General features: G+C 42.0%; 4 protein-coding genes across 6 annotated transcripts; 2 read left to right on the top strand and 2 right to left on the bottom strand.

Moving 5' to 3' along the window:
- Positions 1–263: 263 nt before the first annotated feature.
- Positions 264–14148, top strand: disp2 (dispatched homolog 2 (Drosophila)). The gene is made up of 10 exons (XM_040042066.1): positions 264–621; positions 4145–4283; positions 4381–4634; positions 5426–5455; positions 5586–5709; positions 6994–7109; positions 7708–7823; positions 8557–8654; positions 8887–9045; positions 9677–14148. The coding sequence occupies exons 1-10, from the start codon at positions 527–529 to the stop codon at positions 13007–13009; spliced, it is 4464 nt and encodes a 1487-aa protein (XP_039898000.1). The 5' UTR covers positions 264–526; the 3' UTR covers positions 13010–14148.
- Positions 14149–14369: 221 nt separating this feature from the next.
- rpusd2 (RNA pseudouridine synthase domain containing 2) lies at positions 14370–17665 on the bottom strand. Its single transcript, XM_040042067.1, has 3 exons — positions 16477–17665; positions 15691–15987; positions 14370–15606 (listed from the first exon to the last, which is right to left on the bottom strand). Exons 1-3 carry the CDS (start codon positions 17101–17103, stop codon positions 14800–14802), a joined length of 1731 nt encoding a protein of 576 aa, XP_039898001.1. The 5' UTR covers positions 17104–17665; the 3' UTR covers positions 14370–14799.
- Positions 17666–17982: 317 nt separating this feature from the next.
- On the bottom strand, positions 17983–20750 carry pcmtl (l-isoaspartyl protein carboxyl methyltransferase, like). 2 transcript variants are annotated; one of them, XM_040042070.1, is made up of 9 exons: positions 20636–20750; positions 20154–20321; positions 19881–19985; positions 19691–19722; positions 19499–19603; positions 19262–19382; positions 19071–19156; positions 18606–18775; positions 17983–18513 (listed from the first exon to the last, which is right to left on the bottom strand). In XM_040042070.1, the coding sequence occupies exons 2-9, from the start codon at positions 20269–20271 to the stop codon at positions 18501–18503; spliced, it is 750 nt and encodes a 249-aa protein (XP_039898004.1). In that variant the 5' UTR covers positions 20272–20321; positions 20636–20750; the 3' UTR covers positions 17983–18500. The 2 variants fall into 2 exon arrangements, with proteins under 2 accessions (XP_039898004.1, XP_039898003.1); XM_040042069.1 differs by having other exon boundaries at positions 17983–18477.
- A 70-nt stretch (positions 20751–20820) lies between these two features.
- ccdc32 (coiled-coil domain containing 32) lies at positions 20821–24047 on the top strand. Of its 2 annotated transcripts, none has more exons than XM_040042072.1 (4): positions 20821–20938; positions 21211–21446; positions 22796–22949; positions 23356–24047. In XM_040042072.1, the coding sequence occupies exons 2-4, from the start codon at positions 21212–21214 to the stop codon at positions 23537–23539; spliced, it is 573 nt and encodes a 190-aa protein (XP_039898006.1). In that variant the 5' UTR covers positions 20821–20938; position 21211; the 3' UTR covers positions 23540–24047. The 2 variants fall into 2 exon arrangements, with proteins under 2 accessions (XP_039898006.1, XP_039898005.1); XM_040042071.1 differs by having other exon boundaries at positions 20825–20938; positions 21199–21446.
- Positions 24048–24407: the final 360 nt, after the last annotated feature.

Below are 24407 nucleotides of genomic sequence, written 5' to 3'. Positions count from 1 at the left end.
CCTCTAACTAAAGCACGTCATTATTTAAAATTAATGAATAATGTACTGATTGTCTTAGTCCCTTCCTTTTAAATCGTTAAGGAGGAGAGTATTTCACCCGGCGGTGATTTATGCTCAGCTTTGCTGTGATCAGCAGCAGTTAGCTATTGTTTTAATTGAGTGCAGCATCTCTGCCTGTGCACCTTCATAATGAGCAGCTGTAGCTCCTGTCTGAGCCGCTTAATCAGCCACCGAGGCTCACCACCCTTCACTCGGTGCTCCAGCACCGCGGCCAGTTGGACAGCGACCATACAGCCTCCTCAGCATCACCGGGGCTCCGCCAATCAGAGCGCAGCTCGGGGCAGATTAACCCAAACAGCCCTAGTGCTGCTCTGTAGTAGAAGCCCCAGAAACAAGCATTTGATCCTCGTGGACTCAGTCCTGGCAGATAGAAAATTAACTGTTTAGTCAACCCGATCTGATATTAGAAGGGATTTATAATTTTTTTTTTAAATAATCAGAAAGAAAAAGGCGGATCGGGAGGAGGATGGATGCTTGCTCAATAATAGGAGAAAGCACGGACGCGATAGTAATGGTTGATTCTCCTGTAGATGAAAAGGAAATTCGGGAGGCTTGTAAAAGGTGGGTTGTTGTTTTTTCTTTCTTGTTTGTGGAAACGTCCAAAAGCTTACTGTGTAACTTGATCAGTAGCGAAAATGAATGGATGTTAAAAGCAGACATGAAGGTGTGTGTGTGTTTTTTACCCCCCTGGCTGCTGCTAGTTTCGCTGAATGGTGGGTTACTGAACCCAGCTGTTTCTGCTGTAGACAGTGGGAACGGTACACGACAGGATTCCTGCTGCTGCTGTTGTTGTTCTTGTGTTTCAACATTACTGCAACAACATATATGCTGCTGTCTTAGTTTTAAGAATTTATATTGAATCACTGCGTTTTCAGTGATAGCACACTCTATATAAGTGCTTTATGATACTCAGAGCTAGTACCCTGAGTGCCTACTTTAATTTACCACCATACAAAAGACCGTTCCCTTTCTGCTTCTGACAGATTTGCAGGATTCAGTGAGCAGCTCGTAAATAGTTGGCTGGAGCTCTTTGCGATCTGTTCAGTGTCATCCTGCTGCTTTAGTCAAACTGGTTCTTTGGGTCACTGATGTCACCCTGTCACTCACTTTGTTCTCAGCCTGTAAAAAAATCTAATGGATAAGAGGCTTCAAACATGAAAGCAGGGCTGGAAACAGCTGAGACCTGTCACCCTTCAGCTCAGCAACAGGCCACATTATTAGTATTATTATTATTATTTCTCTCTCCATGAACACTCCTCACTTGGTTTTGTCACCTATATGCAGAGACAGAGCATCACATTTTTACTCTAATGACACCTCAGGCTTTTAAAGGTTAACAGTCAGCACTCTGCATACAGAGTGTGCTTTTGCGCAGTTCTTCAGCGTGTCTATATGCGTGATTGTCAGGTTAGGAAATTTTGAGAGACATGACATTGACTGACATCCAGACAGTTGATGCACGAAGCGTGCTGTAGACAAGAAAACAGACAAAGATCTAAAGGGAAATGTTTGGAGAGAGAGACAGAAAGTACAGCTGACAGCCTTTAAGCCTTAGAGATATTCTGGTTCCTCCCGGGACCACCTTTGAACAACTTTAAGGTGATTTTATACACTCAGTTTCCAACTCAATATCACACACTCAGCAGTCGTATGAAGGACTGTACAGAAGCGCAAACCTGATTTGTGCTTCTTTTCCACTTCATTCAGAGGGCGAAACATTACAATTTCAACTCTACGTTTTTAAAAAAAATTAACATGATAAATTAGAAGCTTGAAAAATTAATAAACTCTAATTTAAACTATTCATTCGTATGTCATTGTAATGGAAGTCTAATAACAGCCCAGAAATACCCAGCACCTTCCTCAAGTCACAGTTATCAGTTTTTGCTGAAACTGCTTGGTGCTGGCTGTATTTTCCGATGAGTCTGAGATGTAATAATAAGAGGGGTTTCTAATAATTAATGACATGGTCTAGCATCACTGATTATTTATAGTTGTTATATGAGACTTCATTATTTTAAGAGGACTAATAATCTGGCAACAGAGTGTGTGCACGGTGAAAAACGAGCAGCTTTTGTTTCAGCTGTGCACTCTGCTGTTCTGATGTAAACTCTGATTTATGAGGTCATTTTGATTTCAGGGCACGCTGCCAGTTTCCCATTTTTGTCCTAGGTGTCGGGAGTAGCTTGGTGACACCTTTTTGGATGTATTTTTGTATTCGTCCGCTGAATTATTGATAAGCTCCAGAATTGAGTTCCTTTGTTAGTGTGTTTGCCTGGGTTGGCCGGCTCTGTGGAAACCATTAAGATGAAAACTCAGGGTCAAACACTGATATCCCACACCCTGTGGTCAAGAGGCAGCCAGGCAGTGTCTCCTAGTATCTTTAATTATATTCCTGCATCAATTCTAAGCTGTAGTGAAACACTGGATGGACTGAGTTTCTTGTGATTACGGTGAAAATAAAGTGTTTACACTCTGAAGTAGCTTCATTTTGTTTGTTTATTCACTCACGTCAGCGTCTAAATAAGTCAAACTAGTAGATGAACAAATGCTTTGCGATTAAGAGCTTCTGAGGACTTTGCGGGGTATTTATTATTTAGGTCATAACACAATTTTATTGTAACATGAAGACAAAACTCTGAGGTTTTCTTCTTCACTTGGCTCCACTAATAAACTCCATAATCCCTCTGCTTATGTTTACCAATTCAGCAGACTGCTCATCATCATTTGTTCTCCTTATTATGAGATGCAAATAAAACCTTGTGAGGTCAATTAAGCTCTGTTGACTTACTCTGTCGCCATGGTGACTAGGCAGGAAGTGCGGTTGCATCCAGTCTTGCGTGGAAAAACAAGCATGTGGTTGACTTTAAGGAGCTCATGCCCACTTTCCTGAGCTACAGCCAAAGGAATACGCAGCTATCCTGTTAGGTCTCTTTATTTTCTGTTGTTTTTATGTAACGTAATTTTGGGGGTAGAAAGTGAAATAAAACTAAATGAATGAATGATTTTAAGGACATGTGATAGAGGAGGAATGAAATATAAAACAAGAGTCTACAGCCACACTGTGTAATTAGTTTAGTTGTTGTTTTTTGTGAACACTGTCTTTATATTTCATGACAATCCATAGAATAACACAGAGCCTTAGTGCAGGCAGGCTATAAGGTCAAGCACAGCCAAGAATCCCATTACAAGCCGCTTTGCAACCCACTTTTTTCCTAGCTACTCCTTTTTTTTCATGAGTCTAAGTTAATCCCTATCATCTCTGTCATTGTCCATTGTCATTACAGCCTGCTCTGTTCTGCTTTGCTTTGTAGTCAGGCCTTGCTGCTGGGGAGGTCCCAGATTAGAACCATGATGCCCAATAAAAATAGAAATGGAAAGAAAAGAAAAAAAAAGTGGCTTAAGTGAATGTCATTGAAAAAAAACTCAAAGGATCACGGAAGTCAGTAGGACTCATCTTCAGGGAACTAAACAAGCGGTCATGTGAGCCTTTCCATAACTGTGTGGGCTAAAGTGGTGAATGCAATAAACCGACACAGCTATCCACAGAAGAATGCTTTTAACATGACCAAAGACAGACAGTTTTCACAAGAGCTGCAAAATTAGAAAAATATAAAAACAACTACTGAATGCTGCCGTTAGCCACGAACCATCCCTCAGTCTTGTCTTGTGTGCCATCCTAAATAACCACCTACCCCAATGATGGTGACATGAAGTGAAAAAAGTCTCACTCTCTCGCTCATTCTCGATTCCTTCTCCTTCCTCCTACCTTCCGTTTTAATTGGCCCTTCTTCCTTCCAGTGGCTACAGCATGTTATCCAGAAATCCATTCCTTACCTCATTAGCTCAGCTGGGCTGCTCAATTCGCCGTTGAAAATCAGATGAAGTAAGGCAAGAAGTGCATTCAAGAAACTGAGTTGTCAGTCACTGTTTACAAGCTGAACTTTTGCACCTTCATTTGAAAAGAGCTGCTGCTTCTTTCACTGCTACCACTGTCAATCATACCCTCTCTCCTGTTAATATATTTCCATATTTTTATATTTTCATTGTCTTCCTCTTCTCCCCATCCGACGTCTCTCCTTAGTGAGATTCCGACAGTTTCTCTGTGCCCCCCTGACAGCTCTGCTGAGGCCCAGTTGACTGTCATCCAGCCTGAAGGGGAGCTATGTGACAGCTGCAGCAGCCTTGGCAGACCCTCTTCTTCCTTTCAGCTCTATCACCAAGTATACCTTAGCATATATAGGGATGCATTAAATAAGGTGGTGGATTTGGGAGGCAGTGACATCAACAGTCATATTGTTATCTTCCTTCCTCCTTTAGGTTCCCCAGAGTCCCCAGCTTCTAAAATGTCCACACTGCAGTCACTGTGGGCCAATCAAATCAAATGCCTGCCACAGCTGTCATTCAAACACCAGCGTTCCTAATGATGAAGGAGGAATTGTTGTAAAAGTGGGACACAGCTGTGGTTCTGCCCATCAGTCATCCTGCCATGGACCGGTGAGATGTCACTGGCTGCACGGGTCAAATGAAGGCGGGACACAGAAACCAAAGCAGCAACATGTGGTGACAGTAAGGTGTGTTTTGGAAAATATACTTTGGCTTTTTTTGGCTGTTTTACCTGAAAGTAGATAGTTCAAAAGTCATTGTCTGCATTTCAATTTTTTGTGTGTGTATTCAACAAACTGGAGAATTAATGAGCTTCAGTGGTGCCGACAGTCGGATTTGATTACATTAAAGAAAAAAAAAAAGAGAGACAAATCTGCTGTTTCGTTCCTTTTCGGCTTACTTGTGCTTGGCCATAGCTTCATACTTAATACATGTCTCAACTACCTTGTGGGAAGAGGTCAAAAGTCACATTTATTTATATGACACATTTAAAACAATAGAGTTGACCAAAGCACTGTACATTAAAAGCATATTGCCCCAAGAAAACTACACTGAAATCCAGAAAAAATTGAAAGCAATACATAACATTAAAGGACAATAAATAAAATAAGATAACAATAAAATGAAATCAAAATAAAAACAGACCATAAAATGCAATCCTTTAAGTGGATGTCACACTGCCAAGGAGAATAAATGTGTTTATAATAAAGATTTAAATGTGTACCGCCGGAGCTGTGTGGATATGAAGATAGGTAGATTATCCCATAGATGTGTTGCTGATTCTGCAAAAGCTCGATCACCTCTCTGTTTTAATCTGGTTTTAGGCTCGTGTAAGAGCTGCTGGTTAGATGAGGTCAGAGCTCTTATAGAAGAAAATGAATCAACAAATTTGCTTGTTTTTTCCCACATGTGCACAGAGTCATTATAATGAGAATAATTATTTTTTTTGTTACTGATAACAGTTTTCTTTTGTGAACAGGGATGGGGGACTGTACTGTATCCTTAGAAAGTAAGTGTGAAAACCCTTTTTTTAAATCTTAAAAGCCCCAAAGTACTGCAGGTCTCTTTTAATTTCATCATGATGATTCTCTTTTCTTCAGCGACACAGCCTGATTCTTTTGCGGTATTTTATTTAACAGTTATTCCCAGGTGATAGTGGACTACCCGTTGGCGGTTCTGATTGGTTGCGCTGTGCTGTTGCTGGGATGCTCACTGGCTGCATTCTTGATTGGCCCACTGCCAGACTTCTCTGACCCATTACTGGTTAGTCTCAAATACATGTGCACACTCACACATTTTAATATTCATTAAATGCATTCCCTAGCTCCAACTACTTAAACCTATTTCTGACCTTAGCCTAAAATCTTAACTCTTTAAAAGAAGTTTGAACCCATGGGGACAACGATTTTTATTCCCATTGGGATGCAGGGTTCACAGAGGAAACATACTAACATACCACTGAATGCAAAAAGGTGACTTATTTATAGCATGCATTCTGAACACATGAAACATGAACACATATATAATCACGTTTTGGTTATATGGAGTGATTTGTGTAACACTTCATTAGCTACAGCTGATTGCAAGAGGACATTGTAGTCTCCGGATGCATAGTTAGCCCTCTGTTTCCCGCGATTTCATGCTGTTGGTCACCAGTTTTCTTTGCACGCATTGGAAGTGTTCTCAAAGTTGAAATAAGGTTAGCACAAGATCCGCAAACTTTAGAGCACTAAAGTTACGTCTGTCATTACTTCAAGTTGATGAATTTAACTGTGACTTCGTGATCTATGCCTTCCACATTGCTAGTAGTCTCTTCCAGAGTGTACATCCTTTATGTCAAAATTTAGTCTAATTCCAATCTTCAAAAAGCAGTTTGGTCCTTATGTTCAGAGAAGGCCCCCATGGTTTGCTTTACAATTGGTTTAAAGTCCCCACTGGGCCATGAAAACAAGAACACTCAAGCCTGTACACACAAGCAATCTTCAAATTTTAATCCTAATTTTCTTGCTGCAGCACATGTATCTCTACTGTCAGGTTCTGTTAAATCAACAACACAAACATCCTTCACCACCTTAGGCTGAGTGTGGTTAATTACTGTTCTGCTAATGACTCATGATTTCAGCCATATCCTTTTACTTCAGTCTAATCTCAGATTCAATGAGCCGCTCTGAATTAGATCACACTTGCTGTCATCTTAATTAAATACACCTTCTCACCTTTGAGATGCATGTTTACAGGATAAACACTGATTAAGAAATCATTCTCAAGTCTCAACAAGCGACTCACAACAATGAATCATGGACGACAAAGCTAAAAATGATTTACATAAGAAAAGAAGAATGATAAGAGTGCTGCTTTCTTTTTTATAAACACCACTCAGTAAAAATATAAGCAAATACAGGCTGCGTATATACATGTTTATTAGACAGCATTTAATTTGCTTGATGCTGATTATATCAGTGGATGCATTGTGTTAAATGGTAACAGCATCTATACTGCCTTTCACTGTGATGTCTGCTTGTGTTTCAAAGTGCTCTCTTTCTACAGGGCTTTCAGCCACGAGGAACATACATCGGAGTTCGCATGTCGAGCTTGTCCAAGCTGCAGGAGAACACTGGCCCTGGGAAAAAACTGTCTCTTTTACCACAGCAGCTCAGTAAAAGGTCAGCAGAAGGTTTTCGCGGAGTGAAGCACAGACTGCACCACTGACAGACGCACAGATGTGCTGCTGTAGAAATGGATTTGAGCAACCTGAAGACTGATAACATATTATTATAATTACTTGCAGTAAAAGCTTTGGCAATAGTGACTGTATGCAGACACACTACACACAGTCATTACAAAAAGAATGCACACCCTCTTTCAAGTTCTGGTTTCTGTATTGGGAAATATTAAAACAATAATTAATTTGGGCCTTACTAAGTTGTGTTGGATCCTTAAGGCAGAGCACAACCTGAACAGTGTGTAACACAGGGCTAACACAGAGTGGTAGACAACCATTCACACTCTCACATCTGCCTCTTATGGAAGTTTATGGAAGAGAAATCCAAGACAGAGGAAGACTGAATGTTGGACTTTAACTGAATCCTAACTTTGCAGTATTCCCACTGAATTTATAAATAAGCAGCATGAATAATAATGGAAAAACAAACAGCTAGTGTCTATTGTGCTTATCCCAAGTGCTAAAAAAAATATTGCAAATTAAAAAATGTTAAAATCAAAACACTAAAAAGGACATCTGTCTGGTTTTATATGTGTTAGATTTGGAGGAACTATCAGCAGAGAAAGTAGCAGTGGCCACGACACCTCCAAAGCTCGAATGAAAAGGATGCTGGCCAGGGACTCCACTCTAGACACCTTCCTCTGCGATTCTCCAGGTGAGAAAACCCTGATCAGTTTAAGCTTTTCAGTAAAATAAACTTTTATGTTTTTAAAACTTAAACGAATGAAATCTCGTTGTTTTCACACTGTAGATCTACAAGGGTTAAGAGTAATATGTATCTCTGCTGGCCATGACAAACTAAACGTTAGAAAATTAAAAGGAGATAACTATGCATGTGTGAATGCAGCTGATTCATTTCAATTTAATCCACCTCTATAAACTGTATTTAAAAACTGTGAATGTTGGGAAAAACACTGGAGCTTAGTAAAGAGTCATTAGTGGTCTCTGCAAACTTAGAATGAAAGCACAACATAAAAGTGACCACTTAAATACAAGTTCACAAAGAAAAGTTGCAGATCAAAGAAGTTTTTTGAGAGCTATTCCTGATTTTCTTCTTTAAGCTCTGCTTTGATATAGTTTTCTGTTAGATCAAAGACTTCTTTTTAAAATACGGAAAGCTCCCTAAATAGATTTATTAGCAATCCCAAGCCCTGAGGTTTGCATTTTATTGAAGTTGGCTAATTTCTATTCACATCCAACACTGACGCCAGGATAAAACACACAAAATATGTAGTTTGCTTGCTTTCATCCCTAAGGATTCATACCTCAGAGCCCTTGACAAGGGTCTGCAAACATTCTGAGCATTTCTGACCACCCCTGTGAACTGAGGAATCACGGCTGGTCATCTTGTTCCTGTATGGAGACTCCATCTGTCTCTCTCCACACAGGCGAGCGTTTTGCCCAGCTGGTGTTTCGATCAGAAAACTCAGCCAGTCTCTGGAGTCTGAAGGCGATCCACGCCATGTGTGAGATGGAACAATCCAGGGTTCGTCATGTTCTACTCACTCCTCTCTGTCAACTTTGCTGAAACATTTAGTCATCGTCTCCTCTCTCTCACTTTTTCAGTTTAATACAGTGGCTGTGTTCCACATTTTAATCCATCTCCTCCAATAAAAATCACTCTACATCATCTTGTGTGAAATTAGTTCTTTTTTTTTTATGAAATAGCTTTAAATCTGGGCATGCATTCAAAAAAACCTTTGCCTCCTCTGAAACAGATTCGCTCCCAGGCCCAGTTCCAGGACCTGTGCCAGCAGCATGTGAGGGTGAAGGCTGAGGGAATGTCCAAGAGCGGCTGTTGTCCAAGCTGGTCTCTGGGGAATTACTTGGCAGTCCTTACTAATGCCTCCCGCTGCCTCAGCCTCACCTCACAGCAAGTACTGAAGCTTTCTTCTCATTTTCAAAATTACAAAACAAAACAAAATAAAACAGGCAAAGGGATATCAGCTCATCAGACCAGTCCTTTTTATTTTGTATATTGTACTTTGTAGGAGGATGTCTTGTCACGTTCAAGAAGACATTTGAAAACCTGATCTTGTCCTCAGAGTTGTTTGGTAAAGTAACCCAAGCAGAAAGTTGACCATTACAAGCTTTTAACTGCACCTCCAGTCATAATGAGCAAAAATCAAATTAAACCATGTTCAGTTTAAATATACTGTGTGTGAAATCTCACCTTTAGATGTCAGTAGATTGCAATCAAGTGCATAATCGTAGCTACGGAGGCCGCTGCAGGGCAAACAACTCTGGCTGCTGTTCGTCTGTAGTGAGTGTAGTTGGTCAGTCGACTGTTGTCCAACTGAGGACATCAGCTGGTAAAGCATTATTATGCAGATATCCCTGTGACGTGGCATTTAATTTTCTTTCAGAAATAAAATGTGCTTATTTTACAAAAGGTTAAAGGAGCATGGATATGTGTGAGCAATGCAAACTCAGTAAGCACTTAATTATACCTCAGTTCTGTTGTGTTATCTTGTGGTTTTATTTTCCATTGTCTTTCTCTCATACCAGGTTTCTGAGTCTCTGAACCTTCTGCGGAAATGTGCGCCATACTATCATGAAGGACATCTAGTTGAAGCCTGTGCCCAGAGACCCAAACATGGCAGCTGTTCCTCGGTTCCCTCCCGCTGCAAACAATCCCGCGTGGTGTTCCAAATCCTGCACTTTCTGGTTGACAAAGACTTTCTTGGACCGCAGACTGTTGAATACCAAATTCCCACACTGAAGTACAGTCTTCTTTTCCTACCTGTAGACAAAGGAGAACATATGATGGAGATATACATGAATAGCCTTGAAGGCAGGGATCTAACCTACAATAATACGACTATTACTGGCATAGACTTTGGCATTAAGCAGGCTCTGTTTGAGTATTACCTGACAAGAGATTCAGTTTACCCTTTCCTAGCTGTTGTATCACTTCTGTTCACTATGGCTCTATACCTCCACTCGCTCTTCATAGTAGCGCTATCTGTAATAGCGATCACCGGCTCCCTTCTAACATCCTATTTTTTCTACAAAGTAGCATTTCGTCTGACTTTCTTTCCTCTGGTCAACCTGTCAGCAGCTCTTATTCTCTTGGGAAGCTGCTCCAATCAGGTTTTCATCTTTACTGACTTTTGGAATCTGCAGCTATCCCAAAATCCTTCAGCTTCCCTGGAAAAGAGAGTAAACAGAGCTTTGCAGGAAGTAGGCTATTTGATTTTAGCATCAGGGCTGACCTCCAGTGCAGCTTTTTTCTCTGGTTATCTCAGCAGCATCACAGCAATCAGATGCTTCTCCATTTATCTCGGAACTGCCTCTTTAATCAGCTCCCTCTTGGCATTGGTGTGGCTGCCGTGTTCGTTCATCCTGCGTGAGCGCTACACAAAAATGTCTTCTGCATCTGCGGCAGCGCAAGGATGGAACCCCTGCTGCTCCAAAAGCACTGGTGGCTTTTGGGACACGAGTTCACGCAAGAGATGCCTCTTCAGCCTTGGGCAGAAGCTGAGAGAATTAAATCGTGGTCTCACTGACACCTCCAATTTATTATTTCTGAAAATCCTGCCCTGTGGAGTTGTAAAGTTTAGATACATTTGGGTTTGCTGGTTTGCAGTGCTCGCTGCTGGAGGCATGTACATGTCATGCATAGACCCGGGCATGAAGCTGCCAGCTCTTGAGAGCAGGGTCACCCAACTGTTCCGCTCCAGTCACCCATTTGAGCGATATGACGCAGAGTACCATCACATGTTCATGTTTGAGAGGCAGAGAAATGGAGAGGATAAGCCTGTTACGTTGATGCTTGTTTGGGGCATCAAACCGACTGACAACGGAGACCACTTTAACCCAAGAAGCAATGGCTCTTTAGTTCTTGACCCTGACTTTAACATGAGCCGACCTGATGCTCAGGTTTGGTTGCGGGAGCTGTGTGGACGGGTTCAGAACCAAAGCTTTCACTCTCCTTCATCACCTGAAGATAAAGATGCAATGACAGATAATATCTGCCTCGTAGAGCAGCTAATACACTGGATATCTGTCAGGAGGTGCTCAGAGAGCGATGACGCCCTTCATTTCTGCTGTAATGACATCCCATTCCCCTACCCTCCCAGCGTTTTTGAGAACTGCCTAAGCATGATGCTGGCAGAGAGGTATGCCGAGGGCCATCTGGCACACAGCGGAGGGGTGTACTTCCAGCCAGATGGCAGGGTTGCTGCCCTCGTGCTGGCATTCAAAACTACATACTTCTACAGCTTCAACTTTAGCAGAACCAGTGTTTTTTACAGAGAAATCCTGACATGGTTTAACAGAGAGATATCAGGAGCACCACAAGGGCTGGAGAACGGCTGGTTCATCAGTCAGCTGTCTCTTTTTGACCTGCAGCAGTCTTTAAGCTCAGAGACTCTAGTAGTAGCTGGCTTTTCAGTAGCACTCACATGTGCTTTGCTTCTTTTAACCACATGGAATATTCCACTGAGCATATATGGAACAATAGCTGTAGGAGGCAGTGTGTTTGTCACTGTCGGCCTCCTTGTTCTTCTTGAATGGCAGCTGTGTGGCACAGAGGCTCTGTTTATATCATCTGCCGCAGGGCTGTCAGTCGATTTTATTGCCAACTATTGCATATCCTACAGCTTAGCTCCACATTCAGATAAAATTGGGAAAGTAGCACATGCCACTAAAAGGATGGGATGTCCTGTAGCAATAGTTTCTGGTGCTTTTTTCTTCATAGGGATCATCATGTTACCTGCCACGGCCTTGTTCTTCAGAAAGCTTGGGATTTTTCTGTTTTTGGTCAAATGTGTAGCGTGTGGATTTGCAACCTTCTTTTTCCAGTCCCTGTGCTGTTTTTGTGGACCCCAGAAAAACTGTGGAAGGATCACGCTGCCGTGTTTTTCCGACCAAACGGACGGTATGCTTTCTTCTTGTTCTGAGCCTGGCTCTTTGTCGACTTCTGCGGCTAACGGGGCATTTGGTAAATCTAGAGTGAGGAGGAGTTATGACAAAGAAGCAGGCGGTTATCTCTATCCCAACCATCGTCAGCACAGGCAGAAACAGACTGCAGGAAGTGGCTGCGGGAATCGAGGGCCCGAGCAGTACGAGCTGCAGCCATTGGCCTATCGCCTGAGTGACAGCTTTGAGAACAGCACCTGCACCAGTAAACTGTCAAACCGGCCCTCTGTGCTTTCTGATGAGATTGAGTACTGTGAGGGAGATGTGGCAAGGAATACCATGGATGGGGAGAGTGAGGAGACATGTAGCCATCAACAGAAAATCTGCCAACCACCACCAGCCGTCCAGACCTCATCTCCTTACAAAGAAAACACTCTATGCCCACCAGGCCTGGCTGAAGAAGATGTAGCTAAGGACAAGTTGCTGTGTAAAACCTGCAGGAGTCAGTCTGTCAGGGTGAAACACTGGAGCAATACATCATCCTCATCGTCAAGCATGGAGGAGACCATCATCAGCCATACACTGGAGACTACTGACCAGTCATCACTCTGCAAGGATGAAAATACCTTAGGGGAGAGGTGCTGTCACCCTCATCGCTCACATAAAGGACGTCACCTCTCCCTGTCTCAGAGCTCCTGTGAGGGTCTGGAGGAGTCCTGCGAAACGTGCCTCAGTGACATCGAACCAGGATCTTCGAACACACAGCAGCAAGAAGGAGAGGCGGAGGTCCACTTACAGCCAGGACACCTTAATGGGAGGAGAGATGCACTTCGTCTCTCACTGAAAGAAATCGTTTATGAGACTTGTGGCAAGGGTCGCACCAGCCACAGCGAGGAAGTGGTGATTTTACCCAACAGTAAGCCAGACTTACCAGATGTTTGGATAAAGAGAGACGGACAGCGGGAAGATACTTGTTAAAGAAAGCTGGAGAAAATCTTGAAAACACTGTGGATCTGACTCTTAATTTATACATATAAAAAAATTAAAACCAAAACCACTGAACTTATACAATCACAGTTGATGAAAAAGGAGCATACATTGTTACATTTGTATATTACACAAAGGAAATACAAGCCAACTGCAAATGTAACACGACAGCATGTTTGTCCAGTGTTGTTTCATCGTTTGTTACAAATGAGGTCAGAGCATGAGCGTGTCTTCAGCTAAAGGTTAAAACTGAAAGCATGACAGCAAAAGATGAAGCTTTGTATCCAGCCACAGTTTTAAACAAATGCCACATTTGAATATTAACTGCAGCTCGTCATCGACACAGAAACTATCCGAGTGCTGCACCTGCTGCCTGCGGAACTTACTTTGTGCCTGGAACTTTTTAACTTCTGAACCTGGACGCTCTGCACAGACTGGGTTTCTCCAAGCTGGGATTGACCCCTATGAGCCATATGCACTCATAGATTTAAATGTGAGATATAAAGAGACAGAGCCGCGTGGGGTGTGCCTGCGCGCAAAGCCGCAAACAGTTTATGAGCATGACTCAATCATTATCACGTTTAGAGAAGCAGACAACTGTCAGTGGGTTCTGCACTCTGTGGGGATAACATGTACAGTATGTCTTTTGTGATGATAATGTAGAGAATCACTAACCTACAGTTCGCAGTGTGTATCATGTGTGGTGTCTTGGCTTGCTTTTAATGTTTCACTTTCAAATTAACGGTCATGCTGTTTATTCTAGTGTCAGTGCCAAAACAATGTAATGTTCACTCGTGCTGATTTCCAAGGGGCAAAGTGGTGTCTAACAGACTTAACACTAAGGTTTATACACTTAAGGTGCATACTATTCAGGATCCACAGATGTCAGTAAGCCTTAGCAGAATTAGGAGGAGCTTGAATTTCTGTTTTAAATGCAGTAATTGTACCATCACAAGCAGCTGCATCAACAGTCAATTTCCCATACAGATCTGGCTGCAGTGTTAAGAGAAACTCCTGACAGGCGACCTTTATCCACACTGCAAAGCATTTAACAGTATTTATGACATGAACAGCATGTGTCAAATGTCTTTCAAACGGTTGTTTCAAAGCAGCTGAAATTTTGTGATGTGCAAAAAAAAAAAAAAGTGTCCTAAGAGTAAAATTTGATATGTTTATGGTCCTTTATATGTATAAAACAAAGAAGTATTGAAGGTGCAGTGGCTGTGATTCAGCGAGGACCTTAAGAAGAAAGATTTGCCATAAAATGTGCCTATGAGCGAGGTTATTTTCAAGACTTTTCATTGCAGAGGTGTTTTTGTCACTTGATATCTTGACTGTATAATCAAACATCTTTAACCAGCCTTCACTTTGGGTCACTCAGCAGAATAACCTTGCCTTATAGACAAAGGTAATCAATCACTGGCTTTCTATAAACAAAAAGATAAAGGTCACCACCACTCTTATTTATAGCTGTCAATGTTGATTTTTCACAAAAATGAAATAAAACATTTTATTTTCCTGCAGACTGGCTTTCGATTTATTTCAAATGTTCGCTGTGGTACAAGACAGATTACAGACTTTGTGGATAATGTTAAATTAAAATAGACCTCAAGGTGAAATGAGAACCACTCCAATCTTAACTCATATTTGCTTTCAAAGCAGCAAAACATTTTTGTTTTTGGTTCCAAATCAAAAAAATTAAAAACCAAAATCTCTTTGAGGATTAATGATTGTCTGAAGATTAAATGTCAAAGCCGTCAGCAGCGTTCATCTGGTCTGTTCTAATCTGCCTCCACCCAGTCCTCTTTTGCCCAGTCAGGTAATTGTGTGGAATATTCGAAGTCAGGTCCTTTGTAGCATAAAGCGTGAAGATACATGATGAGTTCCTTCTCTGTGGGGTCTGGCCGCACTAGTTTACATTCACTACATAGGTGGTCTGGGGGAGTTTTCTGACTAGAATCATTTGCCCCAGTTTCATTTCCATGTGATTTGACTGGTTGAGGGTTCTGACAGTCTTTAACGGTGTTGTTGTCATTTACTGCCTCGATGCAATCTAACTTCTTGTCACTGCCACAACCATCTACCTGTACTGGACAACTTTCTCCGCTTTTGTCAGATTCAGCGGTTCCAGCTGATTTGTCCATTTTCTCAGAGGCTTTATTTTTGTCTGCCTTGTGTGCAATGCCAATGCAGTCATCTGCAATATCCAGCATGTTAAAATTTTCCTGAGAGCGATGTTCTTCTACCAGCGCCTGCAGAAGCTCTTCATCACTCTTCCCCACAAGTCCCCCCTTCCCTCTGTGAGGACCCCAGGCTGATGACCCATAGACGGGATCATTAAGGATGGGAAAACCCAGGTACTGAAGGTGGACCCTGATCTGGTGTGTCCGACCAGTAAGGGGTAAACAGCGGACCACACTTGTTTTTCCATTAAAGCTAAGCCTCTGGAAGACGGTCCGGCACTCCTTTCCTTTTGGGTCAACACGACAGAGGCCGATTTTGAAAGAAACAACCAGGATGGGTTCTTCACAGATCACCTCATCCTGTGGAAACTCCCCCTCCACTCGGCAGACATACTCCTTTTCAAGCTGAAAGAGACAGAAGATGTAAGAAACCCGTGGAGACGTTTTGAAAACCGACTCGCACAAAAGTGCAAAACGTGCTCAACATACCTGTCTGTCTCTCACCATCTGGTCCAGTTTCTTAGAGGTCTCAAGCGTCCTGGCAAACAGCAAGACTCCAGAGGTGAGCCTGTCCAGCCTGTGGACTGTATGCAGCTCAGAGATGCCAAACTCCTTCCCCAGAATGAAAATCACCGTGTTGTGGCGGAATCGGCCACAAGGGTGCACAGGGATGGAGGCAGGCTTATCGACCACAAGCACTTCGCCATCATCTACCAGAATCTCCAGTGGTCTGCCAACTACAGGGGGCTCGTGGCGGTGTACAGTGTTCCTCAAGTGATCATTATTCTGTGCATGGTGAGGGAAAATTTAAGTGTTTGCCCACCTCAAACAAGGCCATCCAATACCATCAGGTGAATTTTAGAAATCAGAGTATCAAGATTTGGATAGCTACCAATTTAATGACATGAAGGGTTGTTCTTTACAGCTACCACATGTCAAATATTTGATCCTTTCAATGCAAGCTACAATATTGAACAAAAGTAATCAGATTTTACTGACTGATCATTTGGCAACATGAATTTGGTGAATAATGTAGCCATGGCATAAAGTCAATACCTTGTATTAGTATCCCACAAATGGTAAATGGCCTGTATTTATATAGCGCTTTACACAACCAGTCATCCACCCATTCACACACACATTCACACACTGGTGATGGCAGCTACATTGTAGCCACAGCTGTCCTGGGGCGCACTGACAGAGGCAACTGTCAGTGCTAACTAGATCCCGTTTACCTCCCCTATATAGGTTATACTATGGACTTATGAGACTTACCCTGAGCACCACAGATAGATCCTCCACTGGTGTCTCGTTGAGGCGGATGCGACCCTCTTTAGCGGCCTTCTGATAATACTCAATGGACTCAGCTCTGAACTCATTCTTAAACACATCCAAAAGGCTCGTTCCAATCCACCGACCTTTGCAGTAGGTCTTAAAGTCAAAGTAATACGGATAGACTTTACGAAGCCCAGCTTCGAAGTAGTATGACGTCTCGTTGAAATGCTCTTGGCTAAAGCTCACACCTGGGTTGCGTTTCTGCGGTGGGGGGATATATCTCTCCCCCGGACGGAGCTTCTTCCCACCGGCTCCTCTCCGTCTCTTACCTCTGCCGCTTGTCTCTTTGTCGTCCGTGTCGTCGTTTTTGCGTTTGCCGGTTTCTGACGCCTCTACCGCCGTAGTTTGCTCCAAGGGCACCGGCGTGTTTACATTTCCCGGTGTTCCCGACTCAATACCCGCCCGCTCCATAGCCCAGCTGCTCTTTCTACACTGTGGAGAATTAAGAAAACTCAGACACCGATTCGCTTTCTCGCAGGCAGAAACAAAATAAACTCCGCGACGATGAACGTCACACTGACTCAGAAAGAAAGATAATAAGCTTCCAAACGGCACCCTCACGTGCATCGCTCGTTAGCTAGAGGTCCTTCTCGCCACACGCGCGCGCCGTGATGACGTTTGTAGTCCAATCGGCGCTCTCTGAAGTTTAAACCAAACTATCAAACCCAATCCTGCATCCCATTTTGCACTTAACCATTAAAAGTAGACCGTTTGTTGTTATTTATGTGTTTTAATGTATTATTTTTGCCATGAAATGTATTTTTGTTACAAATTAAGTTCTATTCACACGAAATATAAATGACAGTATGTTTGTGTTTGTTCATGATCATGTTTTTATGCTCTAGTCCTTGTAGCTTCTCACGATACCAATTCCCTTAATACTTCTTTGTGCCACAAAGTGATTTTTGATGTGTTTCTTAATGTATAATGTTTGCCTATATTTAATAGACTGTAATTAAATAGATTTATGAAGTTATATATAAAATAAAGAAATTACCTGTTTTGCAAGTGTCTTTAAAACTCTGTGTTACTGCACCTACATTATAGTGATACGAGTTCGTTTTTACCCTTCAAATGGTTTTCTTGGCTCAATTAATGTATAATTCATGACAGATTATAGGCCTAAAAGACATTTAAAATAGTTTAAATACAGGAAATCACTTTATGGCACAGCATCTCAAAAAAGGCTTGTTTACCCCAGTTATGTGTTTATTTTCAGTCTTTTTGGAATAACAGCAGTCACTAAAATATTCATTTACTTGGTTTTATTATTAAATCCAATATTTACATATGATTACGTTACTTATAGGATTCCAAAAATGTATCAGATTATTATGTTTTGGCACAACTTCCTAACCCTGCTCTATATTTACAGTGTCACATGTGATTTATTCTGCACACACATATTGTTAAATGAGTAAGAAGCATTCTTCCCACAAAAATATATTACTTTGTCAATTTGCTAAACATTTATTAAAATTCCCAGGTTTGAACTTTTGCAAGTATTACTGCATATGTATCCAAATAATTCCCCCCACACACAATTTTACCATCCATCTGAAATCAGCACAAGCATTCACATATCTTAGAGCTTTTCATGCTGTAATCTCAACAAACCCATTATTACACTTCACAAACTTCCCCAGAAATAATACTGCGTACAGCCCTTTTTTCCCCCCACTGTGATCTACTGTACTTGCATCACTCTAAATGAATCACAGGATTCTGGGAAGAGGCTAATCAGTAGACCGCTGAAGACTTATTTAGTCACTCATTGTTTTATCGCCCTTGGAAGACAATCTGGCCAGGCAAACAGAGCAATATCCTCCTTTCATGTTGCTAGGTGACAACCTAGCAGAGCAGGTGGTCCTTAAGACAGAAGCTCAGTTGAACTATAAGAGGTGTTACAGGGCCCCGGAGACGCAGCACCAACGCCACCTCCTGCAAGGGCAACCACACTGCAGTCAGAGCTCACCTCTGGGGAGAGAAGGAAGGATAGCAGGCACAGGTGACTTCCTCATTTTTTGTGTAAGAGTTCAAGGGGTTTAAGGCTTTTTTTCTTTTCTTACCCAGGCCACTGGTGCCTCTTGTCAGTCAAGGGGACATAAACCACTCCCATCAAAGCTTTCTTGAGGAAGCTCCCATCACTCTGCCGATCATACTGCTCTAGCACCTGACTGCCACCATCAGGGCCCACTGGGAGAACCAACCGCCCACCTGGTTTCAGCTGCTCCAAGAGCTTCCATAAGGAAAGACAGGATTTTAAAAAAAGGGTTTCATACTTTTTCACTTTATTCATGGCATTAATTCAGCGCAGTCTGTCTTTAGAATGCATTTCAAGTACCTTCGAAGCTTAACATACTTGATAAAGTTATTTTAGAGACAACTGATTGGGTTATAATGACTTTAATATAGCTGTAGATACACCACAGCCTTCTGTGCCTTGTTTGCAGGCTTCAGTTATAGCTGAATGAGTGCCTTATGCCTATTTTTATTGCATTTTATTCTGACAAGAGTAAAGTCTGTGTCCTTACAGCCTTAGGAACAGTGGCTGCAGCTGCACCAACATGAATGGCATCATACGGCGCTCCATCTGGGTAGCCGAGTCTTCCATCTCCCACTGTGGGCATACCCAGATATGAATTGTATTTTTTTTGCAGCCATGTGCTTTAAATCTCAATAGATAAAAGTGGCATGACTTTAAGTTTGACGTCTCCTGACTCACCAACTAGTTTGATGCGTCCAGAGGACAGCAGCTCCGGGTCGTCAGCTTGAACATTTTTGATTGACATCTGAACCAGTTCGTCGATGTGTTCAATGCCAACCACTCTACCCGTGGGCCCTGTCTGCATATGATGGTAAAAAGCAGCTGTTTAACCTCTGTTACATGATACATGGGTGAAACCATCTAGCTAGTGGTAAGATTTAGAAAGAAACTTTTCAAATTTTTAACAGAATTTACCATTCTTGCAAAGCAGGCGGTGAGATATCCACTTCCTGAGCCTACATCCAGTGCCGACGCTCCTTCAGTTAGTTTGTCACTTAGTAGCTCCAAAGCATGAGCATGCTGTCGAGTAAAGCCAGCAGGAAAACTTCTGTTAAGTTTTGTTTAACCATTTAGTCCTCCCAGCACTGTTCAGTGTTTGTTACTCACCATGTGTGGTGCACTGATGGTTGCCCTGTAGCCTGTAATTACAACGTTTCATAACAAAGTTGTAGCAGATCTTTCTCTATAAAACAGCTATTATTCAACAATGCAATGTGATGAAAAAACCCAGGCTCTTGTTATTGCATTGACAGTAACATGCATTTATGTGTTTAGAAAGTGCTTCTGAAATAAATACCTATGGATTGGGGAGAGTCTGCATATGGATAGTCTCTCGAGTAGAGTCCTCTATCAGTAGCCAGCATGGCATTGAACACTCTGTCACTCTGGATCACGCCATGGTCTGGCAGAAAAAGAAGAAAAAAAAGAGGTATTGATACTGAGTTGAATGAATGGAGATGATGATTCCAAACCAACCTGTGCAACATGTAACTACAGTCCCAACCCTCGTTTAGAAAGGTCAAGAAAGGTCACAAACAACAACAAAGATATCAAAGCTCAAACCCTTTACCCCTTAGCCTGCTGATAAGCTCTGGATTTGTTTTGCCGCTGGACATCCACGCCATTGTCCGGGACAGCAGCACACCCATGGGGACTGCCACTACTGCCAGGCGCAGCGCCGCTCGCATCTCCTACACCGAATCTCTCTGCAGGGACGCGATGATCAGCGCTTGTAACCCTGAGTACACGACACACAGATTACTGTAAAATGCATTCAACGGCCTGGCTGTATTCTCCGTGTGGTAATCGAGAGGGCAGTTTAGGTCATTTGTAAGATGTCCAAATGTGGCAGTGCAAATTCACTAATTACAGTAAACTTGACAGACAGACAGCGAGCGGTACAGCAGCACATGTAACGGCTATAACAGCAAGTTTACGTTACACTATAAGCGGATACTATCATTATACCGTTGCAAATGATTATTGCACTTTTTAAAATAGTAAATACCCCCATATAAACAAATTCCGTAGAGGTCGGTAGCCCTTGTTTACCTCGGTAGCTCAGCCGCGGTCACTTCCAGCTGAGACACATTTCCTAATCCCCTCCTCAGCAAACCACAGCCCAATGAGAAACTAACCTTTTATATGTGAAGCCCAAACTAACCAATCAGCTCTCAAAATTGCTTGACGGGCGGATACAGCGTCTAATCAAATATATCTGAAAGAGGAAGTGGGCTGTCGGTCGTTTAAGGTTGTAGATCATGGATATGTTTAGCTAGCAACGCTAAACTTTAATCATTAAAATAATATATCTGCGTTATTAATTTCTAGCCTTTTGAGGTTTTTCCCACACAGGTAAGTTATGTTTCTATTCTTTATGGTAACAAACTGCTCGAAAAACGTTTAAATGCACAGTAATTATCCATGTAGTTGGTCAGCAACCAGCTTAGCCGTAAATGTAAACCGTACCATCAGCTTTCTGATTTGTCTTAATTGTATGTACCTTCCAAACATCTCACGCAAGTGTCACTGAAAGAAAAGGGTCTTAGTCCAAAAACAGAGTAACACTGTGTGTGTGTGTTTTAAACCGTGATGTCAGCATCTCTTTTACCCACTGGCTGCACCAGAATGATAGACGACTTCGAGAAACAGGAGGTTCGGTCAAGCGGGGAGCTTTGGTCCGAGATCTGCTCCAGCCTGCCGGAGGTGCAGACTGAGGCGACCCCGGAGAGCAGCACAGACTTCAAAGACTCATTTCACCCGCCTGTGCAGGTTAATGGACAAGCAAATGGGACAGATACCAGTCCATCTAGTGCCAAATGGGAACCCATGGAGGATTCTGAGATTTACATAGCCACTCTAGGTATTTCCTTTTTTTAAAAGCTTTTCAAGACTACAGACTTCCTGTCTCCTCGCTGTCTGTCAGCAAGAGGCATGGAAATGATAAGATGCTAAATTCCCGCAAAATGAAACCAGATAGTTTTCTTCAGCATAGCTGGCTTGAATTGCCTATTTATTCTCCATGTTTTTGTAGTGGCTGACACATTTGCCTAACAAGTGACGGATCCCTGGTTTGATCCCAGAAGGAGACACGGATCCCTCTGGGGTTGGGCCAGGAAGGGCATCCGGTGTAAAAACTGCTGATCAAATATCCTGTGGCGACCTTTTGTGAATAAGGGCGTTCCAAAAATATGGCATGTGTCACAGATGCGTCATCTGTCAATTATTTTATTACACCCTTCCACTGTTTAATGTTCTGCCCCATACCATGGTGCTACGTATAACATATAAAAGACAATCAATACAGGACTACATAAAGTGCAAGTGTGCAAAAACTGCAAAAAACTAAACAAAGACAGTGCAACACCAGACAGAACAGAACGATACAGGCACAAGACAGTGCAGACACAACAATGCAATAGAAAAGCACAACAATGACAGCGAGGTGTGTGTGGTAGTGTGTCAGTCAGTGTTCAGGAGTCTGACGTCTGGGTGGATGGAACTGTTTCATTCTTCCAGTGAGGGCCTGTTACCTCTTGCCAAATGCAGCAGGGTGAAGAGTGTGTGTGTGAGGGGTGTATGGGGTCCTCCACAATACTAGTGGAGGTGTCTGTGATGGAGGGAGGAGAGGCTCCAATGGTCTTCTCAGCTGTTCTCACTATCTGTTGTAGGGTATTGCGCTCCGATACGGTGCAGTTACCATACCAGACAGTGATGCAGCTGCTCAGGACGCTCTCGATAGTCCCTCTGTGTACCTTAAAGCGATAGAAATAAAACTTCATGGGGAAAAAAAAAACTGAACCAGAAACAAAAATTTAAAAAATGACAACCAATAAAAATACAAAACTATAATGTTGTTACAAAACACTTGACAGTATGTACTCACACATGATTAAAAAAGACAAGATTGCTGCAGAAGGTGTTTTTTCCTAATCAAAGAAAGATCAGCACTTATTTATTTCTCATGAGTTAAATGTTTTATTTGTTCAGTAGGTGTTCTTAATTTTCATCTTAAATAAATTCATTACATCCGTTACAGCCTAACCAGTCCTTTAACCCCTAAATGGTTATTTTGCATATCTGCGATCTTTGCTGGCCTTTATATGACACATTGTACCAAAACTCACACTCTTCTTTGATTCTTAATTCAAAATCTGTCGGAACTTTGATCCAAGCTATAAAACTGACATTTTTGGCTACATTTCGCTCCAGAAAACCGCCTGAAGAAGATAAAGGGCCAGTCCAGTGATGTGACCTCCAGGGACATGCTGCACTCCTTGTCTCAAGCCAAGAAGGAATGCTGGGATAGGTTCCTACACGATACCCAGACCTCAGAGCTCTTCCAAGGGGGCGACATGGATGAGAGGTAGGACATGGACATGATGTGAAAAATCATCCTGTTGGAGGAGGATTTTTTTTTTTTTTTTTTTTTTTTAAATAGTCATTGCATCTTTAGATGTGATTGTATCATTTGCGCATTTCTTTCCTATGTCTTTCTAACTTAACATATTACAGCAATAACTCATCATCTCACTGTTTCCACTTTTCCTTAAATTCAAGAGACTTATGTGGCATTTACTCATCCAATACAAAATTACTTTAATCTTTATCTTTCAAAGTGTCTAGTAGTTATCTGGAGATGGCCTGCTTCTTATCGTAACCTCTTAAGCCCCAAGCCTAACTGATCTCCTGCCTTTTGCCCCCGCATCAGGGGGCGTTGGGGCTTAAGAGGTTAACACCCTAAACTATTCGTGCCCTTCATCCCTTTGCAGTGCTCTCGAACACTTCAAGAGGTGGTTGATTCCAGAGAAGGTGGCCATCAGTGCAGAAGAGCTGGAATATCTCCTGAGGCCCTCTCAGAATAAGGAATCAGCAGAGTCGGACCAAATGCAAAACGGAGAGGACGCAGAGATGCAGAAACCGGATGAAGATGACACTCACCAGCCAGAGAAATGAGTGAATTAAAATGGTAACATGGAAAGAAGAACTTACTTCCTATATAGTCGGTAAACGTGACTTCCTGCTCTCATATTGTGTCATTGCAGTGTTTTGGCTATAGCCTTTGTTATCAGTGATTATAGCCTCTCATCACTGTCTGTATCCCCAGCAACTGAGTGTTAAACACTTATTAACTCACATGCATTTTGTCCTCTCTATTCAATGACACTGCACCTTGAGAACACCTAATAAAGAACGTGAAATGATACCTTTTTGTCCTCTAGCTGTAATCCGTGTCTCCTATGTTTACGAGAATGGCTCTTAACTACATATACAGATGTTCATTGAGGACCATATGTAGCGTCACATGAGAAGTGATGTTAACGATGCATTCATTTGTCAAAATGTTATTTTTCTGTCATTAAAAGGCTGACATCATAAATTAGAATGGCTGTGATTGTAACATACTGTGTAACATTTTATTAATTTCATGTAGAAGTTTTTAATGATGTTTCAATAAAATATAAAAAAAAAAAAAATGGTAAATGGTATTGTGTTCATTTGTCTGCTTGTAACTCCAAGGACAGTGTTGTTGAATTGCTTTAGATTTTGGGAGTGAAAACGTTGGGTCTGGTACAATATGGCGTGTCATCAAGGGGGTATTTTAGGGCTTAGACATGCAATATGGTGACAGATGAAGGGCACTCTCTTTCAGTTCTGAGATTTTAAACCAGGACATAAAAAAAAAAAAAATAAAAAAAAAATCATCTGATCCTAACCAAGTTAAATCATTTAAATGTAACTTTAAATGAGCAACAGCACGCAACATATAAGACTTTTTCATTACTTTTTAAACCAAGCTATGTCAAAATGTGTGTGTGAAGTA

The sequence above is a fragment of the Simochromis diagramma genome, unplaced genomic scaffold, assembly GCF_900408965.1.
Source record: "Simochromis diagramma unplaced genomic scaffold, fSimDia1.1 OVJJ01000304.1, whole genome shotgun sequence".
Classification (NCBI taxonomy): Eukaryota; Metazoa; Chordata; class Actinopteri; order Cichliformes; family Cichlidae; genus Simochromis; species Simochromis diagramma.
The sequence above is the reverse complement of the archived record's forward strand: the minus strand, read 5'-3'. Positions and strand labels throughout refer to the sequence as shown.